General features: G+C 43.3%; 1 protein-coding gene across 7 annotated transcripts in view; it reads right to left on the bottom strand.

Annotated features, from left to right (window-relative positions):
• Nucleotides 1-587: 587 nt before the first annotated feature.
• sec31a (SEC31 homolog A, COPII coat complex component) overlaps nucleotides 588-20,550 on the bottom strand; it is a 103,956-nt gene continuing 83,993 nt past the window's right edge. For 3 of the 7 annotated variants that reach the window (XM_060908299.1, XM_060908295.1, XM_060908301.1), the window contains 8 exons: nucleotides 17,261-17,354; nucleotides 16,494-16,889; nucleotides 9,506-9,541; nucleotides 8,255-8,313; nucleotides 5,113-5,361; nucleotides 4,765-4,884; nucleotides 4,595-4,666; nucleotides 588-1,891 (listed from right to left, as the gene is read on the bottom strand). In XM_060908299.1, coding sequence (XP_060764282.1) covers nucleotides 1,712-1,891; nucleotides 4,595-4,666; nucleotides 4,765-4,884; nucleotides 5,113-5,361; nucleotides 8,255-8,313; nucleotides 9,506-9,541; nucleotides 16,494-16,889; nucleotides 17,261-17,354 — 1,206 coding nt within the window. In that variant the 3' untranslated portion in view covers nucleotides 588-1,711. The remainder of the gene's footprint in view (nucleotides 1,892-4,594; nucleotides 4,667-4,764; nucleotides 4,885-5,112; nucleotides 5,362-8,254; nucleotides 8,314-9,505; nucleotides 9,542-16,493; nucleotides 16,890-17,260; nucleotides 17,355-20,550) is intronic. The other 4 variants (XM_060908297.1, XM_060908298.1, XM_060908296.1 and 1 more) reach the window with 4 other exon arrangements.

Raw genomic sequence — 20,550 nt, forward strand, 5'->3', positions numbered from 1 at the left:
TCCGGTTACTTATAATGACGAACTTTTTTTTTTAATTTTTATAATGACTAGAACCGGAGTCGTATAGATGTACGTACTTCCTCAATCAACCGCTCTTCGTGCTGCTCCATCTTCGCTCGTGTTTTTAAAAATGCCGGTCGTGAAAACAAAAACCGGGAAAGTAGGGAAGCGGAAGTGCGTGTACAGCGGATGTAGAGTGGACCAATCAGAGCCCTCTTGTCTGCGACGCTGTCTGCGAGGCTTCTGCGGTGGTCACAATTTTTGGGAGGTGCGCGCAGAGCGTCTGCGAAGGTGGGGGGGGGCTACGCAGACGCTATCTGCGACAACGTCTGCGAGGACTGAGGTGTCAGCATAAATTGGCCTTAAGACACAAGCACCGCTGCATCGCTCTTTTCAGGAGCATGGCACCACTCACTCACTGTCAGCAGGAAGTCAAATGGTAAATTTAGGAAACCGTTAACCAAAGTTAAAACAGACTGTAAATGAAACCCGTTTCAAATACTAAATTTTGAACAATGATAACAGGACAAAAATACACCCAGAACAGCTTGAATCTGAATCTTTAAGTTTAGAAATAACACCAAAGCTGAGAAATATCGAGCACTTTATTTGACCACTTCATTAAAACGCAACACCCTCCTCCAATTTGTTTACAATGGTCATTGAAACATTGTGCATTGATTCCCCCTAAAATTATAGGGTACAGAATTCGTATACAAAAGAAGGGTTTAAACAGGAGTGGTGAGAATGATTACATTGATGTTACCAGTGGCTAGTTTTCTCGGTCACGTCCTCCTTCGTGTTTAAACCAGCAGTGCGTCGAGAATACCATGCTATCGGAGAGTAGATGATATAAATGTCAAACTATCGTGAATGGTAGGCGAGATGGAGCACTAAAAATGTTCTTTCCTTTCAAACAAAATTCCTGGTGTAAAAGAAGAACTACAGTGAGCCGACCACGTTCATTCAGTCATTTCTGCAGAAGGCAGCCGTGATACTTCAAAAGCATTTCAGACATTTAACCGGCATTAGTTTTCAAATTACTACAGAAGTAAGTAAAACTAGACAGCCATATAACTAGGCAGTCTTGGTTTGCTAGTGCTGTATAGTTACGGATTAACTCAAATCTTAAAAGATTTAAATAAATAACATTTATTGAAAATATTTCCTTGTTACCAAGACTGTATGTAGATCTTGGTAAACGGATAAAATGCAATTACATTTTTTTTTTTGCAAGGATATTGCATTGAACATCACTGAAATGGCAAGGCTTCTAATTAGCACAAAAGCAACGACCTAAAATTCTTACTGACAAAAACTTGAAGGGGGAAAAAAAAAAAATCTAAAAATGATAAGCCAGAGTACAATTTCATAATAATGAATATCTGACAAATCCTATATGACGTGATTGATTTCTCCAGGCTGAGAATCCCATGAGTTTCCAAAAAACATGCACTGACCAAGGGGTGGAGGGGGAGGGGACACGGACACACCCACATTGCACTCTGCTCTGCCACAATTACACATATGAAATAATGGCAACAAAACACATACAAGGAAAAAGAAAAAAACAGTAAATAAAGCCTGTAAACTGGAATGCCCTATTCCAGATTTAAGACTGGCGAAGCATGTCAATCCAAGTTGGTCCTTATTGACTGATGGCTTGTGTTGGAGTTGCGGGAATACTGGTGAGAATTGAGGATGCGTGACATCAGACACCGAGCTTATTAGCCTGCGTTAGCACCACCTTCAAGACTGGCATGAAGGCGGAGGTCTCGCTGAAGTTACTGTTACTGACGATGTGCGTGTGGATGTTCAGGCTGTCGGTATAGGCGCGGGACTCGATGCTCCGAGCCATGTTGTGCAGGCCGCCCACGATGGCTGGAGAAAGCTGGAGAAACAGTGGAGGCGATGTTCAATAAATATAGAAATTTACACATGTCAGCTTTCTATCAAAAACAGAGTTCATTATGGTTATACAGTTATTTAAAAAAAAAAAAAACGCATGTTCAGTGCGGGGTAGAAATCCCAGAGTCCCCCCCATCAAACGTCTAATGTTAGCATTAGATCTTGAATTTACTGTATAAAGTTCAGATATTTTTGCAATGAACTAAAATGTTCTTTAAATGGCACTCATATTTGTGAAAAGATATTATCAAGTTGAAAAATATCTGCTTGGACCTCAGTGAGAGCTGAAAATCTGTAAGGATGTTCTTCCTACGCTGGAACATGCATCGTGAACTTATGTCCACATGCACTGGATTTTGAGAAAACGGAGCAGTTTTACTTTTTGCAAATTGCAGAAATAAAAACTTGCGACAAAACCGTTTCTGTTCAGAATGTAAACAAACCGGCGAAAATAATAGTAGCAATTTGCGAAAACTGCAGTAATTCTTGGTTCTTACCATCAAATACTCGTATTCCATAATGTTCCATATTTTGTTGCTTTTTTTTTAATATTTGAGGGTTTTTTTTTTTCGAGTAGAGTTTTTTATTTCATCCTCGGTTGGTTCAGCAACAAGCACGGACGTTTTGTTTCTCTCTACTCACGGTATACGAGCTGATATCCTAGAAGTAGAGTCGCCAATCAGAGTGCGCGATTGCTCCTATCCAGTAGCCTGGCAAGCCAGACTAAATGTGAATATTTAGTCTGGCCTCGATCCGTAGACATTTCCGAAGCGGGTAGGAGGAACAAACCGCTGTCTTTCAAACTGTCTGTGCGCGTATAGGCCAATGCTCTGACCAATCAGCGCAACAGTGACTGTGACGTAGTCAGAGCGACAGAAAGCAGTGGGGGAGGCCTTGAAATTAAATAATTTTTCAAAATGTGTATTAATTAATAAACAGGTTCTAGATATTAAGAAGTTTGGAGATAATGACCACAAGTTTGGAGTCTGTACCACATACACATTTTTTTCAAAGTGTTTTTCAAGGGTTTGCTTAAACTGTTTTTGAGAGTTTTTATTTAGTGGTGTTTGGTGAAATAATTTCCCTTAAATTTAAAATGACGGGAAAATAAGAAACAATCAAAAAGTAATGTTTCAAAGCTGTTTATTAATTCTTCGTACTGCACAAACTAGCCCCATCCTTTTGGCTACGAGCGGAGCCAGCTGGTAGATCAGACTTTTGCCATAGCCGGTCGGCAAAACAGCGAAAACGTCCTTCTTGAAAAGGAATGAGCGGAGAGCCTCTTCCTGCTCATGTTTCAACGAAAACTCCAAGTCTAATTCTTCTAAAACTGATTCCAAAGCAGAGTCAAACGCGCGCTGTTCACTAGCCGTAGCCATCTTTCCTGTTGCGCTTTCTCCAGCGTCGCGCAGCTTTGTCGTCACTCCTGCAAAAGCCCGCCCAAAGAATCCGAACAAAAACCTTGCGTTGTGATTGGCGGGCACGATTTGATGCCCGGGGTGTTTTTGTTTATATGGTGCGAGGCTAGACCCATTCGCTAGGTAAAAATATTTTTGGCCGCTAGGCGGGTGGGTCTAGTTTACTAGGCTACCTATCCAGTGCATGTGGCTAGAATAATCTATCCTCACATTGCCCATTCTACTGCAGAGGCGCTTTCACTTCCTGAGTGTTAGGGTGTTTTCACACCTGGTCCCCTTTAAAGGAACCAGACTCAGTCCTCTTTAAGTGGACCAAAAAGTGGACCAACAGAAAAAGAACTCAGTTCTTTTTGTGTTCACACTGTGAATTTATTACAAAGAGGACTGGGTTCTCTTTCTGGTCCAGTTAAGTTTTGATGGGGCCTCAGTCCTCTTTCTGTTCACACCAGGTCCTCTCGAGCCCTCAGACCCCCAGTGCACGGAATTCTGGGTAATTTTCTCTTGAATCAAAATGTCTGCTGCCATGCTTGCCCTGTTGTATTCTTTGATCAAAATAGTGCGGATTAAGGAAAATAAATTTATTCCAGCGGCTGTGGTAAGTTCCAAAAGGAAGTTGAGTTTCCCTGCTACAGTCACGTGACCAACTACGGCAAACGAAGAAGGTGAAAAAGGCGAAGTGAACCCGGTGCGCTTTTTGTTCACAATGCGCAGATTAGGCGAACCGTACCGTTGATTTTTAGCGAACCGTACCGAGACCACCTCCTGAGGTGGTCTCAGTTCGGTTCGCTTTAAAGGGGTCTGGGTACGGTTGGAGTGTTCACATATGCGCAAAAAATGCTGAGTCATCGATCTGAGTTCGGTTAGATGGCTGAAAGGGACCAAGTGTGAAAACACCCTTACATTCATTACACTTTACGCTACTTTTTTGCAAATAAGGACCATAAAACTACGATTTTAACGAAAATTGCAGCCGCAGCTAAAAATCACGACGCCATGTAGTTGATCAGTCCGTTTTGCATTCCACCCATTTCATAACTCATGTTACTAACGATGTCAAGTCTGAAAGCGAAGGCTTAGCAACGGAAGACAATATTTCAGCAACCCAACAAGAGTCTGTACTCTCGAGAGGAATGATGCATCGAGAATAAATGTGATGCCACCCGCAAATATATGCTCAGTCCCAGACAATCACTTAACTCACATGCTAATTATGTGAGTGATGCTCCAACTTAGAAAGGAATTGCGATGGAATTTTCATAAATACTCACAGTTTGCTCTCTCAGTTTGTCATAAAGGGACTCTAGTCTCTTGTTAGCATCATCCAGCTTCCTCTTGGTTTGCTTCGGAGAGGACAGGAAGCGTTTGGTTAGACACGCAAAGCAGAAGTGGCGAGACACAAACCAGAATCTTATGAGAAGACGAATTTGGCTGAACTTACAGGGTCTGTAGCAGCAGCCAAGCACTTCTGGATCAGGCCCTCGAACGTCGTCTTGAGAATGAGGTGCTCATCTGGGATGGGCTTCTTCATGATCTTCTCAGTCGGGAGGGACTGCATTGGCTTGGGGGGGGGCGGAATGCAGATTTACTTGAAAATAAATCAAACTTCCAAGTGTTCACTGTAATTTTTTTTTTTAAATCATTTGAACTGGAATCTGAGCAGGCAAGGACTACATTACCCAGAGGCAAAAAAAAAAAATGCTCACAGTACATATTTTAAATCAGACAGCTTATCAACTTCAAGGTACATCTGAGTGCATGCAACTTTTTTTTTTTTTTTTTTTGACACCTGTATGACATCCCCAGTGGGTGCCCCTGGAGGCCCCTCCACAGGCATGCTGGGTATAGCAGGGTTTCTGAGTGAAGGAGCCACTGGCTGCTGTTGGATGGGGTTGAAGGGAGCAGGAACACCAGCTGGCTGTGGAGGAAGCTGTTGTGGCTGAAGAGAAGGCTGCATGGTGGCTACAGGCTGCGGCTCTCCCAAAGGAGCCATGATGGGCGCGGTGATTGGAGCAGGAGGAGTGTAGTTTTCTGGGACCTGGAGACACGATTTCATAATTAAAAGAAAAAAAAAATATATCCATGGTTCAAAATTTTACATGCCGAGATGTACATTGTGTACAAATTATAATCAAATCAAATGCATAGAATGGTAAGCCGTTGGCAAACATTTTCTGCATGTATTACATTTGTAACATAACACCAGTGGCGAAGCGTTACTATTAGAGCTGGGACTTCAGACGCACCAAAAAAGCAACAGGGCGAAGGATTTTGTAAGGGGTTAGCGTCAGGCTGCCAGGTCACTCTGTTGTATGTAGTTGTTGATGCTGATTTTAAAAGTAACTCAGTAAAATTAGAGGGAAATGAATACTTAAGTAAGAGTGAAAAATACTGTGGCGAGCGTGCAGCATGGGAAAAGAGTCTGGAGACAGAAATCTTGGTTTCTCGGTCGTTAGCCTGTGCTACCTGCTCTCGATAGCGCTGGCTTGACCGCTTTATTAGCGTTCGCCAATACTACTGATGAACACTACACCGGCTGGAAGGTTACTTCACTGGCACGCTAACAGCTAATGTTGGCCTTCGAGAAGGCCTCGGGCGATACATTTTTGGTCCCTCCCACTATAAATCAATCAATCAATCAATCAATCAATCAATCTGATTAGTTAATTCACCTGTCACTTCCTACATAAACATACACTGCCATGGCCTTCTGTCCCGGCAATGAAGTCCTAACCAATGAGTGAGGCAGCTCTAAGCTCTTCTCAGCCTGGAGACAACAAACAAACAAACAAAAAAAATCTAACTGGATAACTCTTAATGTTTTCAGGACAGGAACCCTTACATTTCTGAAGCAAAGTTGATAGAAAATGAGGCCAAATTAGAATAAGAAGAGAATAATGATAATGAAAAATTAAATAGAACCTTTGAAATGCTGATATATTTGGGCCTTCTCTGAAGGCCAAGAAGGCCCTGACAGTTCCCCTCTGGATAATACAGATGTTATCAAGTTACAGAACTCTGAAAACTGGGTGGCGTTTCACTTGCGGAAAACACTTCTGTACAGCTGTATGTAAAGTACACTACCGTTCAAAAGTTTGGGGTCACTTTGAAATGTCCTTATTTTTGAAAGAAAAGCACAGTTCTTTTCAATGAAGATCACTTTAATCAGAAATACACTCTATACATTGCTAATGTGGTAAATGACTATTCTAGCTTAGCCTGGGCCCGCCCATCCTAAGCGTGACGCAACACGAGGGCCTGTTGCGAGCTTAGTCTGGCCAGGCGAGCTATCTCCAGCTCTTCCAAGCTCCCGAAAAATCGGGAACCAATCAACTTTGAGCATCTCCAACGGCCCTGGGTAGAGGCGTGTTCAAGGCACTGACGTAGTAAAACTGCGACCGGAAGCCATAGACTGTTTACAGAATCTATGCCGGAAGCGCTTCATTCACGCTTCCGTTTCTATTACGCATAGATGCTGTATTGAAAGCATTCAACGGGAAGTTCTCATTGAAAACGGAGCAAAGAGCAGCCCTGGAGGTATTTATTGAAAGGAAGGACGTTTTCGCCTTGCTCCCGACCGGCTTCTATATTTTCTATTCATTTTACAAATTAAGGTGGGAAATAAAAGTGTGACTTTTCATGGAAAACACAAAATTGTCTGGGTGACCCCAAACTTTTGAACGGTAGTGTACATTTAAAAAAAAAAAAAAGTCAGGATATCCGTGTGTCAACGACCATAGCGGCTCATCATCGATAACATCATACCGGGTTGTGCCGTTATTTATTTTCACTCAGCAAGCGTTACCTGTAGAAAACTACTCTCACCTGGCTAGCTTTTGCTGCAGCACTGGTAGGCTTAGCGCTGCTAATAATAAACTCTTTAAACATAAAACTTCTCATGCTGAGTTTTATCACATTACTAGTATTGTAGGAAGATGCTATAGATCCTCCGCTTGACATTTTTGTACAGCACACTTGGCTTTGCTTACAATCATTACATAGAAATTGCTGCTGTTGTGTCACATCCGTTCATTAGCGTGACAAACTAGCAGGGCACTCAGAGTGTCGAACTCCATTAAGGACAACAGTCGACGCTGATCTGCATATCTGCCACTCCAGCCACTTTATACATCTGGTTACATTTCCAAAACTATTAGAACTAGCCTACATGTAGATCCCACCGCGAGTTGGCCTAGTGGTTAGCGTGTCCACCTCTCGATTGGGAGATCGCGAGGTCTACTCACAGTCGGGTCATACCAAAGACTAATCATTTAAATAAAAAAGTGCCTACCACCGTCTGCCAAGGCATGCAGCAATACAGATGCGAGTTACCCCGCAGTTACCAGAGAACCAGCCCCCCACTGTAACTAGCTATGTAATAGGCGAGAAGCCGAGGGCTACGGAAACAGAGATCGGTGCCGCCACATGACGTGGAAGGGACTTTGACATGTATATCACAGAGGATTACTTGTACCTGCGAATGTGCTTTATGCCATGGAGTCGTCAGATTTCTACACTGGTTTTGTTTTGTTGCTTCTGAACTTCGCTACCATCTACTGGATTTTAAGAGGTATGGCATTCTTGAGTGCAGACTTCTCCCAAGGACAAATCTCGCAACTTTAACGGAAAAGAAGAAACTAAATCCGTGGATCTGCGCCAAAATTTAACGGGTTCTTCCTTGGCTCATGCGACACTTTTCCACCTAGTTTCATAGAAATTGGGTTGGTAGATTTTGCGCAATCCTGCTTACAGCAGGCAAACTGCATCAGAAACGTAACCTCCTTGGTGGAGGTAACTATATCGGCTCAAATCACACGGTATTGAATGCCGGTATAGCAATTTTCTCTGCATCATTACCAAAACCAACAGAATTAACTTTTCTATAAGCAAAGCCATAAACATGAGACTGGATAGTGCTTCATCAGACCCACCTTCTTCTTTTTGGATGCTCGGCTGAGAGCGGGAGGATCATTCCAGCCGTTCTGGGGCCCTAAGTCAGAACAGAACAGAAGATGGATAACGTCATTATGTTCACAGTCAATGCTACACTACCGTTCAAAAGTTTGGGGTCACTTTGAAATGTCCTTATTTTTGAAAGAAAAGCACTGTTCTTTTCAATGAAGATCACTTTAAACTAATCAGAAATCCACTCTATACATTGCTAATGTGGTAAATGACTATTCTAGCTGCAAATGTGTGGTTTTTGGTGCAATATCTCCATAGGTGTATAGAGGCCCATTTCCAGCAACTCTCACTCCAGTGTTCTAATGGTACAATGTGTTTGCTCATTGCCTCAGAAGGCTAATGGATGATTAGAAAACCCTTGTACAATCATGTTAGCACAGCTGAAAACAGTTGAGCTCTTTAGAGAAGCTATAAAACTGACCTTCCTTTGAGCAGATTGGGTTTCTGGAGCATCACATTTGTGGGGTCGATTAAATGCTCAAAATGGCCAGAAAAATGTCTTGGCTATATTTTCTATTCATTTTACAACTTATGGTGGGAAATAAAAGTGTGACCTTTCATGGAAAACACAAAATTGTCTGGGTGACCCCAAACTTTTGAATGGTAGTGTACATTAACTTTGTTTTATCTTAATTCAATAAGCTATATGAGAATTTCTGACAGCATTTCATGAAGATGCACGCATCAAAAAAAAAAAAAAAAGCTGGTTAATGCATTTAAAAAAAAATCTGATTCTGTAAGCATTAATCAGGATAAACAGGTGTGCGGGAATGATACTGCTTCGTCATCTTAAACGCATGCTAAAAATAGTGAAGGAAAATGGCCTTGATTTGACATGGCAATTAAACTGCTAAATTTAGAAGAAAACATACATTACAGGGCTGAAAACTGGAACACCCACAGCTCGATTTTCATCACGGTAATAGCTGACCTACATTACTCTTCATGCACAGGGCTGATCAGCATTTAATAACGTCTGTGCTCATCAGTTATGAATCTAGGACAGCTAGTGATCATCATTACGCCGTTCCAGTCTCAGAAGGACCGATTAAAGCTATAAACTGATGGCTGGCATTATTTGCCCCAAATTTCCATAACAAGACAAATTTTTTTAAATATTTGATTTTTGCATAATTATTTCATCCCATAATTATCAGGACAGCACAATTACAGTGCATTATACAATACTATGCACTACAACCAATATGAAAATTCACCTTCCAAACCCCAGGTTTCATCTTGGGTAATTATGCCTGTGGATAAGACAAGATCAAAATGTGCTTTCTGGAAATTAGCTAGATCCAAAAGTTACTACTTCTATGCAGTGCACAAGAAATCAGGGGAGAGGGCTGAATTAACACTAGCAGTCCCAGCATTTTTCTGTCTACCTAGAAGACCCACATAGGGGCCATTTGGCCCGACCGCTTTTCCCCAATTCAACTCATTTTGTTATGGTAATGAGGCTGTTAGTGGCAGTGTGTGGGGTGAGGGGGTCACATTTCACACACTTCACACTTCAGTGGTGAAGTCATGTTGGCTACTTCTGTGTGAATGTGAGAATGAGGAATAAAAACACATTCTATTCTAAAATGTGAACATGTGAATGTCCCATGTGACCATAACGACTCATGTGACTGCAACCAGACAATTGTTTGATGGATAAATACCTCAGTGCACATGGACTATCGCTTCAGTTCCCTCAAGAATTTTGTGGTGAAAGAAGCTCCTCTCCAAGGAACGAAGATGCAGAGATTCAACATTCAACAGGCATTGTAAGATTTCATTTCTAAGCTGTAAGGTAACTAACAGCCACATTTCCATAACAAAATGAATGTCTACAGGGAGGACTTGGGGCCAATTGGCCCTCTTGTGGGTTTTCTAGGTAAAAAGGCCAAATGGCCCCTCTCTGGGACTTCTAGTTTAATGAATGACTAAAGCAGGTTCCTAAGAAGGGACAGTGTGTTCTACATATACAGTACTGTGCAAAAAAGTCTTAGGCACCCTATTCCCCCCCCCACACACACTTCGTTATAGATTTCTACATTATTGATTCAGTACGAAAAACATTTCGAGTTCCAAATGTTCATTTTCCAGCACAAAACTAAATGTTACAGGGAAAAAAAAATTTTTTGTATCTGAGCAGCACATTACAGAAGAGACCACTTTTCAGATTAAACAAGATCAACTGTGAGCTCTCGCTTATATCAGAATGGAAGCAATAGGACACGATTATAAATGTTGACTTCAACAAATAATTAACCCTGAAACAAGTAAAGAGCAGGGTCTCTCCCCAGGGATTTCAAACAGCATCCTGGTGAACTGCCGTTTTGAAACAGCGTCAAAACCTACCCTATACGTTTCGTAAATACATTCAATCGGTAAACAGGAAGTCGATGTGCGACAGCCGTGAAAACGGTACACATGGTATAGAACCCCAAGCTGAAGCTCGGTACCAAATATCAAGCAGTTGTGATTTGTAGTTGCTGAGAAAAATGTTACGAAAATGTTGTAAATCCGCGCTATACGTTTCGTAAATGCATTCAGTCGGTAAACAGGAAGTCGATGTGCGACAGACGTGAAAACGGTACACACGGTATCGAACCCCAAGCTGAAGTTTGGTACCAATTACCAAGTGGCTATGATTTGTGGTTGCTGAGAAAAAGGGTGTTTCGGACAGACAGAGGTTAACCAGTATACCCCCACCCCCTTCATTGGAGTGGGGGTATTTATTAAAAATAAAAAATAAAAATAAATAAAAAGGCTACCGGGTTTTGGTGCAAAATGAAGAAGCGAGTGTGACAAAGTGTCCAGAAGAACTGTGTCTGGTTCTGTAAGATGCTCAGTAAAACCTGCAGCTCATTTCCTTATCAAACTGCACTCATTGTACCGGAGACTATTTTTATTTTTTAAATAAAGCAAAAGGGTCGCCCCACACCAAATACTGACCGTTTTGTTTATTATGGCTTACTGCTGTTTACAGTTTTTTTCTCTCGCTCCATTTTATTAAGCCATTTTTGGTCTACAGCATTTTTTACATGCACCTAAGACTTTTGCACAGCACTGTATGAGAAACAACTTCACATTTTACAAGGAGAACAGACTGATATGATGAGTATCAATCCAGTGGTTTTACTGCTACTGAGGTCTTGTTGTGTGATGCCGGTTTTCGTTAACTCGTATTTCTTACGGAAAGTCCCTGCTTTGCCCTTTGGACCTTTACGTGGTTATGGAGACAGCGCACAGAAAATAACTGAACAAGTGCCTCCTAATGTCCGAGTGCTGCGTTATGTCAATTTGGACAAGCATGTGAAACTACCTTTTTTTTTTTTAGCTGTTCAATAAAATGACTAATAAATTTAACTCGCACTAAAAAGCTTTGCAAAATACTGCATCACTTCCCATGCAGCCCTTTCAACACTGCACAAATATTGTTTCTTTTTTATCCCAAGCTATTGCTCAAGCAAGTGTTTTATTAGTAAATCTCAACTTTGTGAACACCTATTTCCCCCCCTTCCCTAAAAAGACTTCATTCAATGACTGTGAAGATTCTCAGTCATCCAGGTCATGGTAAACTGTGGGTGGTAAGAGAGAGCAACTGGACTTGCTTGAAGATTCTTGAAGGCCAAGTTTACATTAGACCGTATCTGTCTCGTTTTCTTCGCGGATGCACTGTCCGTTTACATTAAAACGCCTGGAAACGCCAGGAAACGGGAATCCGTCAGGGTCCACGTATTCAATCCAGATCGTGTCTGGTCCGGTGCTGTGTAAACACTGAGAACACGCGGATACGCTGTGCTGAGCTCTAGCTGGCGTCGTCATTGGACAACGTCACTGTGACATCCACCTTCCTGATTCGCTGGCGTTGGACATGTGACGCGACTGCTGAAAAACGGCGCGGACTTCCGCCTTGCATCACCTTTCATTAAAGAGTATAAAAGTATGAAAATACTGCAAATACTGATGCAAATACTGCCCATTGTGTAGTTATGATTGTCTTTAGGCTTGCCATCCTTCCACTTGCAAGTGGTAAGTGACGCGCATGCCCGACATGCACTGAGATCACACACACAGTGGCTCAGTCCCCAATCACTGCTCGTGTGCTTCACTCGCGCGCTCTGCGAGCTGCACAGGGCCGGAGTGCACACCCTCCAGAGGGCACTCGCTGTTCAGGGCGGAGTGATTTGGAGCGCAGGATGCCTGCAGAGCCGAGCGTATCCGTGTATTGGCGTTGCTGCGTGCACGCAAATCGTGTATTGGCGTTGCTGTGTGCACACTAATCGTTTTAAAAACACTAATCTGATGATCCGCTGATACGGTCTAATGTAAACCCCACCGAAGACGTTTCACCTCTCATCCGAAAGGCTTCTTCAGTTCTGTCTGACTGGTAGGGAGCATCAGGTATTTATCCTCTCATGGATGAAAAGCTCATCTAAGGTGTCGTTGAGTCATCCTGTTGGTGTGGGTCACTGGGGGCTGGGTGTGAACGGCCTCGAGAGTCGTTAGGATGATCAATGGATTGCCTGTTAGGGTGATCAATGGAATGCTGATTCTCTCTGTCCTCCTGTGAAGGCCTCTGCATGCTCTTGCGACAAGGCTTTCGCAGATAGCTTTTCGCAGACAGCTTTTCGCAGACAGTTGTAATTTATCATTGAGTGGGGAGTAATAGGCATGCGCGATGTTATTCACCGCCACAACGCAAGGGGGCGCGAAGTCGCGAAATCGCTAGGAGTAGTTGGTGGGTGTGGTTAGTGGAGTGTTTATCCTCCGGTTACTTATAATGACTAGAACCGGAGTTGTATAGATGTACGTACTTCCTCACTTCCTCGATCAACCGCTCTTCGTGCTGCTCCATCTTCGCCCGTGTTTTTAAAAATGGCGGTCGTGAAACCAAACCAAACCGGGAAAGTAGGGAAGCGGAAGTGCGTGTACAGCGGATGTAGAGTGGACCAATCAGAGCCCTCTTGTCTGCAACGCTGTCTGCGAGGCTTCTGCGGTGGTCACAATTTTTGGGAGGTGCGCGCAGAGCATCTGCGAAGGTGGGGGGGCTACGCAGACGCTATCTGCGAGGACTGGGTTGTCAGCATAAATTGGCCTTGAGTCACTGAAAACAGCTGGGTTTTGGTGAGCATTCAGTTGTCTGGGAAGTGTGCCAAGGACTGCATTGTAGGCGGCTGATAAAGAGAAGGAGCAGAATCCCATCAAGAAAGCACTTGAGAACTGTGGGTATCCCAACTGGCCTTTCCTCAAGAGCAGAAAAAGGAACAGAACGGACAAGGAGGATAACAGGAACAAACGCAAGACCATTGTCATTCCCTACATTTCTGGTCTATCTGAGAAACTCAGGAGGATCTTCTACAAACACAACATTCCGGGACATTTCAGACCCAGTAACACCCTGAAGCAGAAACCGGTCCACCCTAAGGACAGAATAGCCAGACACAAACAGGACAACGTAGTGTATGCAATTCAGTGCAGTGAGGAATAGACGGACTCGTATATTGGGGAGACAAAACAACCGCTTCACAGGCGCATGGCTCAACACAGGAGAGCCGGTTCCTCAGGCCAGGACTCTGCAGTCTATCTTCATCTTAACAACAAAGGACACTCATTGCAGGATTGCAACGTACGCATTTTAGCCAGAGAGGATCGTTGGTATGAGCGAGGAGTTAAAGAAGCCATTTTTGTCAACCTGGAACGGCCATCACCGAACAGAGGTGGTGGTCTTAGGCTACATCCACACAACAACGGCAACGAGATTTAAAAAAATATATATATATCGCGTCCACATGGGCAACGGATCAGTAAAATATCAGGCACATATGGCAACACAACGCTTGCTGAAAACGATGCAATACACATGCCACACCTCTAGGTGCGCTGTAAGACGGTCCCATCGGAGACACCAGAATAATAGAAGTAGTAAGGATGCATGCGCATAAACTATTATGCGCGAGACTTCATATTAGCTACAGTCAGAAAAATCTGTTCGTAAAATTACGTTATAATAATGACCAAATACAATGAAAAGTATTTTTCCAGTCTCACCTGTGAAAGGTAATCCCATGTGATCTCGTTTGGACGGTAAACCTGTTGGTACAGTTAAACGCAGCACATGAATGAGGCATTTTTATTCTCCGCTTTGCCCCATCCAATATGGCGGTGAGGATGATGCATGATTCTACGCGGAAGGCGGTGCCTTTAATGGTCCGGAATAAATTGAATGCTACACGTTGATGGATTAATTTGTTCTTCTACGCCCTTTTTGAGGAATGTATTGTAGGACTTAAACCAACATCTGAAGAGGTGAGATCGCTCCTTTTTTTCCCCTATTTTTGCTGGCGGGATTGACTCTGCCCTAAGGGCTATTCTCTCTCTCTCTCTCTCTCTGCACCATTACACAATAAATATTCACAGTGAAAATATTTTGTAAGCGCGTTTCATGAACCAAGTTATAGGATTTGTTGACAACTCGCATCGAGTTCGTTACACTTCTACCCGGCGTGAAGCACATGTGGTTGTGACGTCATCGTAAACAAATCCGTTCTACTCATCCAGACGACTTCACAACGGCGCCGTTGCCAGATCTTTCCACTCTGGAACCCGTTCTCAAAAGATTTCGTTTTGGGGCACCCAAAACGCCGGTGCCGTGTGGACGCCAGGCCGAAACGATAAACAATTTTATCAGATTCACCTGAATCCGTTGCCGTGTGGACAGGGCCTAAAGGCCTCTGCATGCTCGTGCGACAAGGCTTTCGCAGATAGCTTTTCGCAGACAGTTGTAATTTATTGTTGAGCGGGGAGTAATAGGCGTGCACGATGTTATTCACCGGCACAACGCAAGGGGGCGCGAAGTCGCTAGGAGTAGTTGGTGGGTGTGGTTAGTGGAGTGTTTATCCTCCGGTTACTTATAATGACTAGAACTTTTTTATTTTTATAATGACTAGAACTGGAGTCGTATAGATGTACATACTTCCTCAATCAACCGCTCTTCGTGCTGCTCCATCTTCGCTCGTGTTTTTAAAAATGCCGGTCGTGAAAACAAACCAAACCAGGAAAGTAGGGAAGCGGAAGTGCGTGTACAGCGGATGTAGAGTGGACCAATCAGAGCCCTCTTGTCTGCGGCGCTGTCTGCGAGGCTTCTGCGGTGGTCACAATTTTTGGGAGGTGCGCGCAGAGCGTCTGCGAAGGTGGGGGGGCTACGCAGACACTGTCTGCGACGCTATCTGCGAGGACTGGGTTATCAGCATAAATTGGCCTTAAATGCACACCAAAACCCAGCTGTTTTCAGTGACTCACAGGAGGACAGAGAGAACCAACAACCCACTGATCACCCCAACGACTCTCGAGGCCGTTCACACCCGGCCCCCAGTGACCCACACCAACAGGATGACTCAACGACACCTTAGATGAGCTTTTCATCCATGAAAGGATAAATACCTGATACTCCCTACCAGTCAGACAGAACTGAAGAAGCCTTTCGGATGAGAGGTGAAACGTCAAGAATCTTCAAGCAAGTCCAGTTGCTCTCTTTTACCACCCACACTTCATTCAATGACTTCAGAAAGGAGAGATAAAACGTGAACGATCAAATGAAATTCCTTTTAAGCTAACTGCTCTTTCGTTTGAGCCACCGTCCCAAGTCACTTATTAAGCAAACACCGATTGGGACACTTTAACCATAGTACTGAGGTGCATAAATTATGTCTAGCAGTTGTTTCGGTGAGAAAAGGATATTCATCTGGTGCAGTCATGACCACAGGGGACCAATAATGCACAATTTAAAAAAAAAAAAAAAAAAAAAAGACTCTAAAGCTGTCAGAATAAAACACTTCCACCTGAAGCTAAACAAACGTAACCCTGTCCGAGGCAAAAGTCTACTGACACTTTTATTGCTCACATTTGAAAATAAGTTACCTAGTTAGCTAATGTTCCTATGCTTTTGTCGAATTCAAGTCACAGAAGGACTGCATAATCGCCCAATTATGCAACGAGGCAAAAGCAGCAGGCATGCTGGATTTTAACGCCGCTCCTACATGTGCTCAACTACAATTAAACCTCACCCACGAAATCCAAATAAGCAAAAAGGACCGCTCTTGCGACGTCAAATCCGTAGTGCCACGAGATGCGGTGAGCTGTCCGTGTAGAAAGTGGCAGGTTTTGGAAATGTTTGAAGAGAGTTTTAAGTGAAGGCACTGTTGTGCAGACCTGTTCTCTGGGAGGCTGCGATCATGTCGGGCTCAGCCTGAGTACCTGAGGCTCCGGTTGGTGGAGGTGGGAGGAAGGCAGTGGGAGAACCCGGCCCGCCGTGCTGGAACGAGACTCCCGAGGAGAAAGGAGGCGGAGAGAAGGAGGAGGGAGAGGTGGAGGAGAGAGGGGGTGCAGTAGGAGCCTGCTGGCTTGCAGAGAAAGGAGGTCTGGGGAAGGCCGGCGGTGCAGCCTGAGACGAGGCAGGAGGCATGAACCGAGAGGGGTAGAAAGGAGCAGGAGCAGAAGATGAAGGTGGAGGAGGAAGAGGAGCAGATGTAGAGGACGGGTACTGGACAGGCTGATAGATTGCTGGTCCCCCAGCACCAGGTGTGAACAGCTGGACCTGGGGGTAGCCTGAGATTTACACAGACAAGACAGAGTCAGCAAATGCAGTCAAAACACGTTCCAAAAGGACAAACATGCAAAGAGATATCATTTAAAACAAACACGGGGGGGAAAAAGTTCCAGTATAATTAGTATTTGCCATGTTATTTAGCATTCAGAAAGGGCCGATTACGAAAAATATACGTTCTCATGCAGAAACTGAACACCGGCCATGTCAAAATGTTGAACATTTAGCTACTGCGCATTCCAACAGAGCTGAACTCCATTCTCTTACGAATGGGGGAAAAAAAAAAAGCTCCACAAACATTGCAAAATGTTTGGCAGTTCAGTCAACAAGCCTGAGAACCACTAAGCACGTGCAAACGTGTCTGAACACTTACTCGGATACTGCTGCGGGTACATGACTGCACTGGAGGCAGCAGGACCTGCGCTCACTGGTGCCTGCACAGGGAAAGCTGCTGGTTTGGGCTCAGCCTGCACGAGAAAGAAGAAAAAGAAAAGCAGGAGAGGTATGATAATTTCATAACCGACTCATCATGACCTCTGTTCTTCGTGAAAGGAACCCAAGTTTCATCCGGCACCAACACCTACGATCAAGGTCATGTCAATTCAAAAATCAAAAGGATTTTTAACCACTTTATGCAGTTACAGAAGCATGGGATCGTAAATCATCTTCGTACACGGATAGTCTACAGGTCACACCTGCGTCGTGTGCACCGTAGATTAGATAGTACTATAAAGCTGTGTTTTATATGACAAGAATAAACAGCCTTTAACGGTTGCAAGTTTCACGCAGTACATACAAATCTACAGAGAGGACAGGAAACGTAAAAAGATATTTTATTGATTTTTATGCAATTTTACATCACACTAAATGAGGCCTGCAACTTAAGACATTTTTGCTTGACAAAGATATTGATCATCTGTATTGATCGTGATGGATTGCTGTTTGATCGGGCTGCAAAATATGCACAATTATACTATCCACATTCACTGGATATGAGCAATCACACGCTCTGATGGGCTACACTACTACTAGGCTATCAGCTCATATACCGTGAGGAGAGAAAAAACAAAACGGCGGCACGTGCTGCTGAACCAACCGATGACGAAATAAAGACGCGAAAACAAAACCCCAAAAAATACAAACGCAACAAAACATGGAAGAAAAGTATTTGATGGTCAGAATGTCTTATTTTTCAAGAATTATTATTATTATAGCATTCTTCACAAATTGCTCCTGTCATTTCGCCGGTTTGTATAAAGTTATTTATCGAATTTGCAAAAAAAAAAAAAAAAAAAAAAAATAAATAAAAATGCTCGGCTTCTCAAAATACAGTGAATGTGGATAGGAAAAAAAAAAAGTTATTCCACTCAAATCTCATCGTACATGGCTTATAGACAACTCGGTGCTACGCGCCTCATCAGCTATCAGCTCATGTACGACTCGATTTCATGGAATAACTTAGAGAACTGAAGGCAAATTTTTTTATCATCAAAATTCTATTCCTGGGGGCGTCGTGGCTCAGGTGGTTAAGGCGCCATACCATGAATGCGGGCGACCCGGGTTCGATTCCGGCCCGAGGTCATTTCCCGATCCCTTCCCGTCTCTCTCTCTCCCGCTCATTTCCTGTCTCTACACTGTCCTATCCAATAAAGGTGCAAAAAGCCCAAAAAAAATCTTTAAAAAAAAAAAATTCTATTCCTCATTTTATTAAATATCGGAATGCATTTTTGATAGCCATTTTGTCACTGCTATAGCAAGTTATGAGTGTTTCAAACATGCTCTGTAATACATCAGTCAATATGTCAAAGCCATGGTTGTAAATGAGATTCGTTGAGACCTGTGCGAGACATCATAGGACGGAAGTAAAACGTACAGCGGAAATCAAAGTGACCGACGTCTGCCAACGTTGTCAAAAAACGCGCGCGCCCTCTTTCGAACGCTGATGTAATCAAGCCGGAAGTTGTTTGTTTTGATAGCGATCAGGAAAGTTTGAAAAAAGTAAGCAGTAATCGTCATTTAAACTCGTTTTTGTGCAATATTTCGTTTGGAAAACAGTTTTCAAAATGGCGGCGCTGACACTTGACGTTTTGAAGTCTCGCACAAGTCTCGTGAAGATCGCGCGGATAAGCGACGCCTGCCGTGGACCAAACGAACTAAATTCAACATGGCTAAAAGCCGAATAGGCCGATAAGTATAATATTTAATTGCAATTAGTTGCCAATACGGGTCACGATCTCAGGTTACTAAAACCGAAAACGTAATTGGATAACACGTTAAGAAATAAAGCAAGTTTAAAAATGACTTCAGTTCTCCTTTAAATATAACAATGCAGTTATATTGTAAGATACTCTGATTGCAGTATAAAGCCAAGATGGGTCAAAGTTGCAGTTCGAGCTTATTTGTTATCCCACAAACTTTTTTTTTTGTGTCACACTAAAGTCAGCCAATCAATCCTCACAGAAAACTCCAAAGCCTATTATTTACATATTGCTGCCTTCTGTGATACCAACAGTGCGAAGGTCAACACTGCCATAACCATTAACAAACATAATATAACCCTACCATCTGACACGCAGTACTGTGCAAAAGTCTTAGGCACGCCATTTTTTTTATACAAACTTTGTTCTAGATTTCTATTTTATGACTTCTACATTACTGAGTCAGTACAAAAACATTTTAGAGTCCAAACGTGTGTTTTCCAGGACAAAATTAAATGCTACAGGGAGGGGGGAAAAAAAAAATTATTGTTCGTAATATGTCTGAGCAGAATATTACACAAAGAGAGCACTTTTCAGATTAAAAAAAAAGAAAAAAAAAAAACACATAATGAAGGCTGCTGGGTTTTGGTGCAAAATGAAGAAGCGAGTGTGACGGTCAAAGTGTCCAGAAGAACTGGGGCTGGTTCTGTAAGATGCTCAGTAAAACCTACAGCTCATTTCCGCATCAAACTGCACTCACTGTACCTAAGACTACTTTTTTTTTTTTTGTTTAAAAAAAAAAAAAAAGTGTGAACTCCAAATATTGACCGTTTCATTTATTATGTGGGCAGTGGCTAGACCTAGCTTGGCACCCGGTCTAGAATGGAGAAGTAAGGCAACTTCTTCCCTTCACCATTAGCCTGGTGCCCCTTTTCCACCAAAGCGGTTCCAGGGCTGGTTCGGGGCCAGTGCTTAGTTTGGAACCGGGTTTTCTGTTTCCACTGACAAAGAACTGGCTCTGGGGCCAGAAAAACCGGTTCCAGGCTAGCACCAACTCTCTGCTGGGCCAGAGGAAAGAACCGCTTACGTCAGCGGGGGGGCGGAGTTGTTAAGACCGACAACAATAACAAGACCGCGAAAGGTCACCATTTTTAAGCGACGAGAAGCAGCAGCTGTACAAACGCGAAGTCATCCATTATTATTATTGTTGTTGTTGCTGCTTCTTCCGCGTTGTTTTTGCTTCGATATTCGCGCCAAGGTTTATGCAAACGTAGCGACGTAACTTCCGTATACAGCGACATAATGACGTGGCTTCCCTTAGCACCGCGAGCTATGGAAAAGCAAACTGGTTCTCAGCTGGCTCGCAAGTTGAACGAGTTGTGAACCAGCACCAGCCCCGGAACTGATTTGGTGGAAAAGGGGTATGGGTGGACACCTTGGGCAAGTGTTCTCACACCCATGCCTC

This window comes from Neoarius graeffei, chromosome 25, assembly GCF_027579695.1.
Source record: "Neoarius graeffei isolate fNeoGra1 chromosome 25, fNeoGra1.pri, whole genome shotgun sequence".
NCBI lineage: Eukaryota > Metazoa > Chordata > Actinopteri > Siluriformes > Ariidae > Neoarius > Neoarius graeffei.